Source organism: Rissa tridactyla, chromosome 16, assembly GCF_028500815.1.
Source record: "Rissa tridactyla isolate bRisTri1 chromosome 16, bRisTri1.patW.cur.20221130, whole genome shotgun sequence".
Lineage (NCBI taxonomy): Eukaryota > Metazoa > Chordata > Aves > Charadriiformes > Laridae > Rissa > Rissa tridactyla.
In genome coordinates this window covers 4,728,175-4,741,293 of record NC_071481.1, presented here as the reverse complement: position 1 = coordinate 4,741,293, position 13,119 = coordinate 4,728,175, and the positions used below count along the sequence as shown (strand labels likewise).

At 38.5% G+C, this 13,119-nt stretch overlaps 1 protein-coding gene across 3 annotated transcripts in view; it reads left to right on the top strand.

The window, feature by feature from the left end:
* The window catches only part of UBE4B (ubiquitination factor E4B), a 40,832-nt gene continuing 27,713 nt past the window's right edge, over positions 1–13,119 (top strand). For 2 of the 3 annotated variants that reach the window (XM_054222241.1, XM_054222240.1), the window contains exons 1-6: positions 1–207; positions 6,174–6,360; positions 9,012–9,147; positions 9,700–9,787; positions 11,447–11,591; positions 12,442–12,670. In XM_054222241.1, the coding sequence (XP_054078216.1) occupies positions 184–207; positions 6,174–6,360; positions 9,012–9,147; positions 9,700–9,787; positions 11,447–11,591; positions 12,442–12,670 (809 nt within the window). In that variant the 5' untranslated portion in view covers positions 1–183. The remainder of the gene's footprint in view (positions 208–6,173; positions 6,361–9,011; positions 9,148–9,699; positions 9,788–11,446; positions 11,592–12,441; positions 12,671–13,119) is intronic. The other variant, XM_054222242.1, reaches the window with a different exon arrangement.

The window sequence follows — 13,119 nt, the reverse complement described above, 5'->3', positions numbered from 1 at the left end:
CCGGGGGCGGCGGCGGGGCCGGCTGCCGGCGGGCGAGGCGCGGCGCGGCCGCCCCGGAGATGCCCTTGTGAGGCGGCCCGGGGAGGGGGGTGTCTGAGGCGACAGGAAAGCGCTTCCTCGGAGCTGCCCCTCGGCGGGGCAGAGGAAAGCGCCCTACCTCCGTTCACCATTAAGAGGAAGGCGATGGAGGAGCTGAGCGCGGATGAGGTGAGTCGGCGGGGCCGGGGCCTGAGGGGGCGGCCGGTCCCCGCGGGGAGAGGGCGCCGGGCTGTGCCGGGCCCTTCTCCTCACCGGAGGGGGGTCGCTGAGGCGCTGGGCCTTTGCCCGGTGTCTGCGCTGAGTGTTTTTCGTGCTGTCCCTGAGCTGCCGCCCCTCGGCCGGTTGGTGGGGTTGAATTTTTTCTCCTGGTTAATTGTTCGTTCTCTGTTTCCATCTGCCAGGTAGTCTTTATCTGGAGGACGTTTCCTTTCTGTGTGCAATGCTAGGCGGTTTATATGTTCCCTGAGAGTGATTTTTTTTTTAAAAAACAACCAACGTGCTTTTTAACATAGTAAACCACTTAAAATCTTGCTTCCTCAGATTCTTGGCTGAGAGGCAAGGGGGGTGTATGTGTGGTCTTATATTTAATATAATTTCTTCTTGAAACACTTTGAAGTAGGCTTGCCAGTTTTCCAATGCTTCCTTTGATTTACTTTTTAAAAATTTATTATTCAATCTCTTGTTCTTTCACTTAAGAGTTATACATGTTATGATTCTATTCCTTGCCCATGGCAAGGTGTTGAAACTAGATGATTTTTAAGGTCCCTTCCAACGTAAACCATTCTATGATTACATTGTGATTGACAAACATCTGACATGGAATAATGTGAACTGTTTCTCGTTTTTGGTTTTTTTTTTTTTTTTTAATATAAACTGAGGTGTTATGTTTTGCCCGTATATTGGAGGACTCTCAAATGAATTCTGTTGTGGTACTGATCAGGATATAGGGAGTTTCCCACTGTCCCAGTGTAATGCCCAGATCACGTACAACTTTAAATGTTCCCTCATCTCTTTAATATTTTGTTATTAAAGCATACTGTGTACATATGAAGTGTACTGTATTGAGCCAGCTGCAGCATAGGCTCATTGCTGTACTTATACTCCAGGGAGGATCAAAAGAAGTTATTTTTGTTCTGTGCCATATCTTATGGCGGGATTGTAGAGCAAGGTGGCTGCGGTTGTCACTCAGATTTGTATTCCAAAAAGATAAGATGTTTTTGATAACGCTGTATATCATGATTTAGCAATCCCACTATGTTGCAGCAGGAACTAGGAGGAAATACTTCATGCTATTTACTTGATGCAGGTCCTTATACTCTGAGTGAGTGTTGAGAAAAGGAGTACAATTCCGGTGTTGAGGACAGTGGGACAGGACACCGGTGGTGTAATTCCTACTGCGAAAAGGGATCTCTAATTTTATAGGTGTATTTCATGAGTACTTTGTTTACATGCAGGTCTTCTAATTGTTAAACTGCATCTGATTATGAGGTGTTTTATGATTAATTTCAGGATTATTTAACCTATGTAAGCTTGTTTGTGTCACTGCTTCAGCAAATTACTGACATCATCAAAACCACTGCATCGTGGAACTGAGACTGCAGAAAATGAGTTCTCCAGCAGGGACTCATGTACATTTTCTGGCAAAATGTTTGTCTTGGGTGACTCAAGTTTTTCCCTGTCTTTCTATTACAGGTCTGGTAGGACCAAAGCTGACTGGTCTTTAAGGTGGTTGCTTGAGACAAACTTAATCTTATATCATTTTAAGAGAGTCACACTGTCACTTCTTATTTTTAATGGACTCCTCATCAAAAAGTCAGAGCCAAGTCTATTGTAATATTTCTCCACTTCTTCACTTTACTGTTACTTGGCACAGTGGACTATGGGTCAGAGGTGAACTATATGGAAAAATAGCCTTCTGAAATATGTGACTTCTGTCCAATTCAAACTTCTTATCTGGCGGTGACGGAAGGCAAAAAAGCACTTAACTAAAGTTGGAATTAGTTGCAAGCCTCTTGTAGATTAGGTTATCTTCTTGCATAGAACCATAATTAAGTATAACAATAACAGATGCAATTGATAATGGCTTTGGGATTATAGGATATGTTTTAGCTTCAATAAGATATTTTCCACTGCGGTCAACAGTGTCTGTCACTGAAGTTTTCTCAGTGTTTACTTTGTTAAAGCACTGGAAGTTGTCATTCACTACAGACCAGACTAAAATCGTTAGGAGGGGAGAAAAGAAAACTCCTTTTTAGTGTGCGAATTTTAGCACGATGGATAGCACAAGATGTGAATAGGGACTGCATAAAAAAAAAAAGAACCAAGCCAAATGTGGCAAAAAGGGAGAAAGAATGACGTGAACTTAACATCTTCTAACATTTACATGATTTTTGAGTAGTTGAGTTGTGTTTTCTGAGCATAAAACATGACCAGTGTCACCAGAAAATGAAGTATTTCTTAAACCAATTTAACATGCTCTAAGGAATACAAGAAAAATAAAGCTATCCATTCAAATTACCTTTTATTGTACAGGTTTGGAACTCTTCTATGATTGTGGTAGAATGCAAAATTTCCTTAGTCTCACTAAGCAGTTGCCACTAAAGCAGGTGTTGTTACAGAATTTTTTTTTAACTGAGAGTGTGAGCCTGAGGGGCCAGTCTTCCTGGTCATATCTCTATTGGTCTGCTGCAAAATTAAATTATCAATTAACCATCTTTAAACAGGGTGGTATTTTTACATTGTTTGGTTTAGTGTGTCCAGCTAACAGGTTTTAAGAAGTCCAGTAAGATCAAAAATGTATTTCTGAAAATTACTATTCAAAGACGTAGTCCAGACGTGTCCAGCGAAAACTGTACTAATTAAAAAACAACGTGCTTTTTGCTTTTTCCATTCAACCCATTAGGGTTTTTTATTTACATTTTAAACTGTATATTATGGAGTTGTGCTTTGTAGGGAAGATAGACATTGTTTGTTCCCTAGCCTTTGTAATAATTAGTACCAAATAACCTGTCACTGTTAGGTAATGTAATGACACATAACAGCTTTGCCATATGTCACTATGGCAAGTACTTAGCTGACATCAAGGGCTGGGTATTATTGAGGTACCCTAAACTTTGCTAAGAAAATATTTAAAAAAAACCCCAGCTATGTGTTTTTCTTCATGCTAATTTGGAGACTCATTCAGTCTGAAATGAGAAGAGGTCACTTTGAATTCCCGCAATTTGAACATACGATATCTGTGTTACGGGAAGGAGACAGGTTGGGGCCTCGTGACTGCGTGAACAAGCTACGTCTTCTGAGTCCCCATGTTGTGCTCATCTTCCATCGTAAAGCCCATCTTCCCTCCTCTTGATGCCCTTTAGTCTTAAGGGAAGGGAATTAACTGGATAGAATGAGTGCCGTTTTATGCTGTATTCTCAGACTTCTCTTTCTGCCTGCACGTTGGCCTTTCTAGCATAATATCTTTGCTTCTCCCCTTTTTTTTCTGTCTTACTTAAAGCTTCCTTATCTTCAGATCAGATTTCTGTGATAACTTTATGTAAATGTAGAGGAATATGACAACTTGGGGTATCTAGAACCAAATCTGGTCATTTAACAATTGCTTAATGTACCATCAGTTGTGAAAGCTGTCTCTTTCGCTGGAAAAAATATTTTCATGTTAGTTTGTTCAGCAGTGACGAAGATAAGTATATTTTGCCTATCATCCTTAAAGGGACAGGGAAAAATCTTGCACTAGTTTTAATTGCAATATCTTATCGAAAAGGAACTTGGTGTCTACGCAGATTTCCTTGTTCCATGCCCTTTTCTGAATTTTTTTCAGGGCAGGTTACAGTCTGGGGGATTGGTCCATAGGAGAGATGGGTGGTTGATGGACTAAGAGTGACAAATACGAGGCAGAAGGTTCATCTTGGTGTCCTCCTGTTTCAACAGTGATGATTGTGGCTGGTTTTAATGTAGCTTTGGCATTGATCTAGCCGAGCACTGTAGGTGAAGGAATGCTGGGTGGCAGAAGTGTGACCTCAATTATCTGCTTGAAACTGGGAGAAGAGGAAGAGAGGTTTCGTGCAAATCATACCTTGTGAGGGATATGACCTTGTTTGAGTAATCAACATTTGACTGTATTTGAGAATAAGTTGATACGTATGTTGATTATTATCTATGTCTTTTTCTCCTTACGTATTTCCTTCCTAACATCAGATGTGGAACTAGCTAGCAAGAATGAATATGAACAGTTATGGAAAAGTTTCACATCACATTTATTTTTCTTTCTTTTTCCATAATTAATCTTCATCTTTCTCTCTCAGCCACTTCTGCATATATGGGCTATTTGCGTGTGTATTTGTATTTTTTTTTTTCCCCTCCGTTCCTCCCTACCATTCCCTTATCTGAAAAACATGGTTATAGATCAGTTGAATGGTAAGGAAACAGCTTTTAAAACTTTAATTCAACACGCTAATTCAAAGAGACTTCAATTCAGCTAGGTTGTTTTACTGATAATATTTTTGGTACAGCTTTATGAGCTATGAACATTTCATTTGGATTCAGCAATAGGGAAAATGGACATGGGGACACGTAGCTGATATTTTCTCACGTATGCCTCTGAGGGGTGAGATAGTTCTGTAGTTTTCAGATAAACAACGGAAAATTTATGATTATAAGATACAAGTGGAGAAAAACTAAGATTTTTTTTTTTTTTTTAAAAACCCTTTAACTTAGAGACCCTAATTTGTACAGCTGCTACTTATGGCAAAGCTAAACAATTTATCTATGCAAAAGCTCCCTTATTTTGCTTGACAAGGAGGAGGGATTAAGACATTCTGCTCATAGGCTTTTTTTTGTCTTAAGAACAAAAACAAAAAGACAATTTATTTTCTAGCTTCCTTCCATGGTCATGTGGTGACACCTGTCATGGAGGAAGATGTAGTTCCAGACACTGTTTTCCCACAGTTTTTGAAGTCTAATTTAATTTGATCTGTTCTTCTTGCTGGAGTAGGTTTCACAGGCCATTAAATGACTACAGTAATGTAGCGTAGACATTGACTTGACACAGATCCTTTGTTCACTCTTTCACTTGCTTGGCAGTTCTTTAGGATTATGAGCAGAAACGAAAACCAATACATTGCATGCAATGCAACGCTCGAGTATCATAATACAAACAGGGAATAACATGAATTGCTTATTTTTGCAGGGAGTGGACACCCTCAAATATGATACTTATATTTTGTGCTGGGCCTGTTTTGAGCTGAACGTGTAAACTTTAGGAACAGGTCTTCTGAGGCAGCCTGTGATAAATAATTTATTTTCTGTTTTTCATTTATGCTTTGTTTCACTTGGAGCACGTACAGGTTATGAGTTTTGTAAGTTTTACTTTGTCTATTTATTTCTCGTGTATAGTATTAGTGTTCTGTGTTAACATGCTAATTTTAATAAATAGGTTCATAATGGTTTTCTGAAGTCAGATTTTGAAGGCCAATGCTTCTCTGTCTTACAAGTAACATGCAAAAAGTGTTTTTTAAATTTTGCGTGGTGGAATGTGTCTAGGTGATGAGAAGATGTTATTTACTGTCTGTCTTTACTTCCCAAGCTGCTTCTGACCGGCAGATGAGTTGTATATTTTTAGTGTTGCAGGTCTGTTTCAGATTAACTTGGACAGCGGTCATCTTTAATAACTTTCGACTGGATCTTTTTTAGCACGGTTTTTTTTATTAGTATCATGTGGTGTGAAATTAAGGCAAAGGTCACGTTCATATTGTCCCTTTTATCAGATTAATGCAGTTTGTTTCATCAAATGCCAAAACAAATGGGGAGGAGTGTTACAGGTTTTGAAATTGCTGAGCAGTAAATGTTAAACTTGTCTTACGCAACCGTTTGATGCACAAACACAGTGTTCTCCAATGCAAATGGTTTTCCAAGGCAGCAAATGCATACTTAAAATCTAAACATCAAGGGTATTTTAGCATTGTAATGCAGAACAGAAAAATGGCAGCAAGACTTGGCTCCATTTAGCGGGTTATCAAGTAAAGCTTCTGTATTTGCAGATTCACCAGAGTGAACAAGACAACCACAAGGTGCGTGTGCACATATACATGCAAACAAACTTGTTCATTTCCTGTTACTTTATCTCCTTTGTGCAGATTCGTCGAAGGCGCCTTGCTCGGTTGGCGGGTGGACCATCTTCCCAGCCAACTACGCCACTCACGTCACCACAGAGAGAGACCCCACCGGGACCACCTGTAGTGACACCAGCCCCAGGGCCATCCCATAGCCTAGGTCTAAATGTCCACAGCATGACCCCAGCTACCTCTCCAATCGGTGCATCAGGTAGGCTGGCATGTTGGTGACAAAATTATTATTGTATGTCTACTGAAAGCTATAAGGCAGCTCCTTATCTTTAGAACATGAACACTATTACTGGTGTTATTTCTGCTGTTACTAAAAATAATTTTCAAAAAGAAATGTTCTAAAATGGTGAATGAAGGTTTTCATTTTCCAAATAATAAATGGTTAGATACAATTCCAGGTATCGGTAAACCAATGCCATTTAAAATATGGGTTACCAAAGCTTGAAGTTTGTAATACAGTTTCATATTGCAGAAAAGAAAGCTTTCCCTGTCTGTCAAGGAGACAGGAAAAAACCCTTTTCAGTCTTGCAACACAGGTTTTTATTGATTGGTTTCTAGGTACATTTTAGCAATCAGTCCCAAGTTCATTTTTGATCTTTAATTACTAGCATTTGGCACAATTAAAAATAGTAGGTTGTGACTGTGCATTGTCAACATAAGAATAAAGTATTTGCTTTCTCCCTTTCTATTATTTTGCCAATTTCACTATTTAATGGAGTGAAAATACAAACAGGATATGTACAAATGGTGTTTATTTCAGAACATATGAATAACGTGATCTATTAAAGTCAGACAAATTCAGAGAGCATGGAAAGTTGGGAGGATTACTTTGCAGAGAGGTGAAGACAATATTCTCATATATAATACCACTTTTGATCTAAAAAAAAACCACAACCAGACCAACCCTGATTTCAAGCTGGGTATCTTGGAAATCAAAACAAATTAGCACAATTTCCAGTATTGTTATCTTTATCTGAAAACTGAAATTGTTTTGCATGTGTTGTAACTAAGCTAAGAGGTTCACAAAACCAATCTCAAAACAAGTGTCAAGATTGTTTTAAACAGGTTTTCAGTATCATAGAATCATTTAGGTTGGAAAAGATCATCAAGTCCAACCATTTGATGTCCATATATCGAGGCGCCCAAAACTGCCCATAGTGCTTGAGATGATTTCTAATGATTTGATAGGAATAATATTTTTTCTGGTGTTCCTTGATAAAGCATGCAGAATTCTTTATCTATTTACCTATTTGCTTTTTGAAATGTTACGTTTTACCCTTTGGCAGGTACAGTAATTTACAAGCTTAAATCCTGTAATTAAATTACAGTGCTGTTCTGAAATACCTAGAAGTGACTCCTTCCTGCTTATTTTGTTGCCTTGTATCCAAAGCAGGACAGAGAAAAGCTATCAAAAGCATTTCCTGAAAAAAGCTCATTGCAGATGGAATTTAACACTGTGTATTGTCCTCATGATTATAGACAGCAACCCAGAAGCAAAGGTGACTCTTTTTTTTCCTTTAAGAGCGGTGCAGAGGTCACTTAACTGTGTTCACTCAGCCTGTGGTTACATGGCTATTTTAACCCATCTTAGGTCTGACTCTTGCTGAAAGGAGTATTTCTCACCGCCTCTCCCTCTGCTGTCCTTAGCAACTGTGTGGTGAGGTGGATCATGGACTTGATCCAGGTGAAAACTAACCCAGGAAAAATAAATGGTTAATTTTCAAATAGATGAGGTCCTGATTCATCTTACTGCACAACTGTGTAAATGATAATGCCAACAGACCAGGAGGAGGGGAAACGTGTACCTGGAGGTAGAAATGTTCGTGTATTGGCAGATGGGTTTATTATGGTTTGAAGCGATCAGATAGTGAAGACCTTAGAGACTTCTGTTTAAGAATTCATCTGTCTGTACTGGACAGTACCTAGGTACATGGACTAGATTGTTTGATTACCAGAAACAGAAGTTACCTAGTGTTTGCCTCCTACAGTGCCATTCATTACAGCAATTTAATAATGTGTGTCTTTCTTATACGAGGGTAAGAGATACGGTTAAATTGGGGAATACATCAGGAAAAAAAGTTGACAACTGATTATCTGCTGTATTTGTTTAGCATAAACGAAGGCTCAGCTAATGCTGTGTGGTTTGCAAGAGTTCCTTTGAGCAGTGAAATGGCTCAAATGGACATTCAGAGAGCAACCCTGGCAGAATAGCGTACTTGTAAGCACCCATTTTTATAAGAAGTTGCATGTCATGGTGAAATCAGAATCAACACATCAATTTAAAGGAAAATATGATCAGTATTTTGGAGAGCCTAAAGACGAATCACAGCCACAAGTGGGGTGTGTGGTCTTCATAATTTTTGCACACCTCTGTATGCTGTTATATTATATTTCTTTTAAGGAAAACTGAAACTTTACTATTGTAAATCGTGACTTCAGACAGAGTCACTAGACACAAATTCTAGGATTAGACTACACTTAAGAGCCCTCTCCGTATAGATGTGTGTAGAACTCATTCAGCTTCCATTGTTATTGAATGCAAGGCTTTTTCTGGATTAGTTGGAATTATGCGTATAACTTTCCTTCTACCGTGCTAGTATCTAAAACTTCTCTGAAGAAGAGAACTTTGAATGCAGGTAAGTGTTCCTACGTTGCTGCTGCAAGGGGAGGTAGAAAATGTGATTGTCTGTAGTCAAATGTGATTACTGTTAACGTTTATTTCCTAGTGAATTACTAAGAATGCTTAAAACCTGGATTGTAAAACAATATTTCCTCTCCTTTTCCATCCAAATAATTGTGTAGTGCCTTCTCTTCTCTGTAGAAGTAATCTTGGTGGTGCCTTTTCTCTAGGAGTAGCCCACCGAAGCCAGAGCAGCGAAGGAGTGAGTTCACTCAGCAGTTCTCCATCTAACAGCCTTGAAACACAATCTCAGTCTCTCTCTCGATCTCAGAGCATGGATATTGATAGTGTCTCCTGCGAGAAAAGGTAAAAAATGCAGCTTGTGTAAGCCGGCAAATACTGCACAGTACTAATCATCAGAACCACTTACACAGGAAAATATTCTGCCATTTCTCACTTCCAGATCTGTTAATGTAATAAGGTTAAATGCTTAAAAATGGCATACTGTTTAGACCACAGTAATACTTTTTCTAGTCTGGTTTTAATGGGAATTCCTGACCTAAAGTGATAGAAGACAAAGCATTATTTTAGACATTAAGTGATGAGCATGTCTGGTGGGGATAATTCAGCTATTCTATTTAAAAAAGAAAAGGTTGTGGGGTGTGATAGCTGTGCAGTTTGTGTTGCCTCCTGAAGAAATTTAGTATTGTGTTTCTTGAATTCAAAATAAATGTAATATGAGAAGCATCTATCAGCTAGGGGTTTTAATTGTTGTTTGTGCATATGGCTGTTCCTGTTGCTTTGGTTTTTCTCTGCTGTTCCTAGTTAAGGTGACACTCCTTCAGTCAGCATTTTGCAGAGGACTGTCTGTGGCTTTCTATCCATTAATAGGGCGGCTTCTCTTATTTCCACTTGCAGTATGTCCCAGGTCGATGTGGATTCAGGAATTGAAAACATGGAGGTTGATGAGAATGATCGCAGAGAGAAAAGGAGTCTGACAGATAAGGTTAGTCTGTTTTATGTTGGCTTTTCTCTTCTAAACTACATATGTATGTTATAGTGACATCAAGCTTCAGGATTTCATGGGAGAACCGCTTCAGATTATGCAATTCGGAGTTGACAGTGCTGGTTTTTGGTTTTCAGTGTAATGCATGCTTCTGTTATGTAAAAATTTAATTATTTTATGAAGACTTCACCTCAGACTTTGCTTATATTGTTGTGCTTTCCCTCACTGACATATCCTTACACGGCTGCAGCTTTGCAATCTGTAATATTCCTGGGTCTTGCCTTGCATGCTTTTCTTTCTCAAAAGGCACAACATTGTTTTTTGGAGAAATTCTTTACTAGAACTGTGTATGGTAAGTATTCCAAAGAATGGAATAGGAACAGGAACAAAGGATTTAAGGTGGAGGAGTGATGCAGAGTGTTAGCTTGCGGTGAGTTCAGTTATCTCTGTATTTTGAATATGTGCTTTCGAGAGGGTGGAACTAGCCCTCGATGTCATCTATGAACAATTTCTTCACTCTATTTCCTCATGAAAATTATGGGAAGGAAAAAAAGTCAAAACCTCTAATATCAAAGTTGCATTTTGATTGTCTCAAACTAGTTTATTAATCATATTTGAAAACTCTGAAGAAAATGTTATATATCCTGCAATAAAATGACCTATTAATGCCCAGATCCATTTTTTAATATGCAGTAGGCCTGAAGAAATATTAAGACACTTCTGAAGATAAGCTGAAGCTTATTTGTGTAGCATTTAGAGGTCTACTAATAAAGTACTGCTTCGAATATTTTGTATGCTGAAGTTACATAGCATTCTATGTAATAAGATTTTCTTCTTAATGATATTACAAGAAAACAAATAAGAATATTTAGCTATCAAGGTTTGGTCAGGTGGTGGAACTCTTTAAAGCAGAAAAAGAAAGCAAGCAAGTACAAAGCTCTAAATTGCTCCTAAGATTGTCCTCTTTGTTGTTTAATATTAAGGCCCGTGTGAAATAAAGCCATAAAGAAATGGGACATCACTGAAGTGGAGAGAAGTTTCTGCAACAGTTCTTGCAGTGCTCATTAGATGTCTTTGTTTATTCCTGCACTGTCAGTAATAAGGTCAGTTGGTGAAAGCCTGGCTTAAAGCCATGTAGCGGCATCCCTGCTGCAGAATCCTTCCCAGTCAATTCCTAGATGCAAATCAGGCAGTTGGACAGCTTGCATTATGCTACTGTGAAATAAATAGCTTGGAATCAAGAGCAATCTTGAAGAGGGGGACACATGACCACCGGAAAGTAAAATAAAGCTTTGCAAACTTGGTTTAGTTTCACTTATTCATTTGGAGATGCCAAAAAGTTAAGTGGATAGGAGACAGCAGAGTCCTCATTTAGGAGCAAAAAAAATTTCTTGGATGGTTATCTGCATGCCAAATGATGTCAATAATAAAGTTGTCTTCTGCTACATCTTTTCTGCATCTCTTTTGTGTTTCTTCAGGGTTTTTTCCAAATACATTTTGACAAATATATCTATATTCCTTTATAAATGGAAAATCTGCCATTAAGAGTTCGTCTGAAGCTGTTTGAAGAAGACCTGCATCTGATAAAATTGTGACTTGACTAGTACAATTGCATATAAGTTGATTTTTTTATTTTTTTTTTTAACCCCCGTAAACAAGGAACCTCTGTCTGGGTCTGAAGTATCTGAGGAGCAAGCTTTACAGCTGGTCTGTAAGATCTTCAGAGTCTCTTGGAAGGACCGAGACAGAGACGTTATCTTCCTGAATTCACTCTCTGCCCAGTTCAAGCAGAACCCAAAGGAAGGTGGGTATCTCAACTGTTACCATTGTAGGGATTGTTTCAGTTGAGTGGCGTGCTCCCTATTCTTATTTGTAGCTTTTTGTCTCTGCTACAATGCCAGAGCCACCTACTAGTGGTCTTTGCTTGATTTCAACATCTGCTGTCAGCTGATGTAGTAGGAAATGGAATCCCCAAAAAGGAACATGGACTGATTGGTCCATAGCTCCTGTTTTACTTAATTGCTGTGCTCTTATTGCTTATGTCTTCTGTTGTCAAACTAGTGTGCTGATATTGCAGCGTTGTTGGATTTATTTTTGTTTTCAGAAACCTTTTACTGACTTAAAAGCTTGTCTTGCATCATAATAGACACTTAGCAGTTAATTTGATAAGCTAAAAATTCCTGATTATTTTAGGTAACGAATTATATTTTATGTCAGCTATAAGATATGACCAAATTCAAAATTGTTATTTTATGTGTGGGCATATGTGGGGTGGGGTATGTGCACACACACACTTTTTTCCTTTCTTTATGACAGAACCTGCCCAACTCAACAGTAGAGGGGGATAATTTAAGAGGGATAGAAAAGACAACTTTAATAATCAACAATAAGAACAATAGGTCATCTATGATCTCCTGTATTTTCCATAGAAACTGTATTTTTGTGTAGTTGTAATTCCAGAACCTAGTTAATATAGACAGTGTGATAGTTATAAATGTGTCAGTCTATTGTTTTTGCCAAAAGCAGGACTCTATTCACAGAAGTAAATTACTGTCCTTTTTAGTTGAAAGCTCTGATAACGTTTACATCTCTGACTAATGTGTAGATGAAGACAGTAGGTGAGGATATTAACTCTCTTCTTTTATTCTAAACAGTGTTTTCAGATTTTAAGGACTTGATGGGGCAGATTTTGATGGAAGTGCTGATGATGTCCACGCAGTCAAGGGATGAAAACCCATTTGCTAGCCTGACAGCTACATCACAACCAATTGCGGCAGCTGCCCGCTCTCCTGACAGAAGCCTGATTTTAAACATGGGCTCTAACCCAGGAAGCAGCCCAATGTTCTGTAATGTGGGCTCCTTTGGTTCCAGTTCATTATCCAGGTGACTTCTGATTATAACTGAATACTGTTTTCACTTGAGTACCAATTGGTAGACTTGAAGAGAGAGAGGGGCACAGAAATGTCCCAAGAACAATAAGTAGAATAGATTTTTAAAGTTCTTCACTCTTTTTCATGTGAACGTCCCTTCATTTCACCCATTTTTGATTATATTGCCATGGCTAGAAGTGTATTTCATAGGTTAAAGCCATGTAGCTTGTTCCTTCTGAGAGGTATCCCTATCTTGCATCAGTGAAGGCTGTGACTCTTAGCATAAAAGTGTGTATATGGTGACATAGTTTTATTCAACAATAGTAAAAAGGAATAATGTGTATGAGCTGCAGAATTATTGCTGAAGAGTCATCAGAAGGGCAAGGGCTTCTCTTGCTCATTTTATCTTTTTCACCCTTTTTCTGCATATCCTAAATCATTGCTTTTTTTTTTTTTTCTTTT